This window comes from Condylura cristata, unplaced genomic scaffold (assembly GCF_000260355.1).
Source record: "Condylura cristata isolate star-nosed mole 26May11 unplaced genomic scaffold, ConCri1.0 scaffold00033, whole genome shotgun sequence".
NCBI lineage: Eukaryota > Metazoa > Chordata > Mammalia > Eulipotyphla > Talpidae > Condylura > Condylura cristata.
Window position 1 is genome coordinate 17,092,902 of NW_004567134.1, and position 283 is coordinate 17,093,184.

General features: G+C 76.7%; 1 protein-coding gene across 1 annotated transcript in view; it reads right to left on the reverse strand.

Annotated features, from left to right (window-relative positions):
- Nucleotides 1–60, reverse strand: part of LMCD1 (LIM and cysteine-rich domains 1) — a 12,637-nt gene extending 12,577 nt beyond the window's left edge. Inside the window, exon 1 of the mRNA XM_012732092.1 lies at nt 12–60. Within this exon, the coding sequence (XP_012587546.1) occupies nt 12–60 (49 nt within the window). The remainder of the gene's footprint in view (nt 1–11) is intronic.
- Nucleotides 61–283: the final 223 nt, after the last annotated feature.

A 283-nucleotide genomic window follows, 5' to 3' on the forward strand; every position in this document is an offset into this window, starting at 1 on the left:
GGTCCCCTGGCAGCGCATGCACGGGGCGCCTCGGGCTGACGGCTGCTGGCCCAGCGACATCTGGAAGAGGAGCAGAAAGGGGGTTTCCTTCAGCCTTGGAGCGGGGGCGGGACCCCGCCGACCCCGGCAGCCAGCAGGGCGGAGGCCGACAGGAGGAGGCCAGCCCCTGCTCTGGGGAGCCTGGGCCTCGGTGGGGGGCGCCGGCTCCACGCAGGCGAGGTGCCCGCGGCTGGCGCCGGCCACGCGGGCCTGGACCCGCTGTGGGGGTCACGTGCCCCTCCCC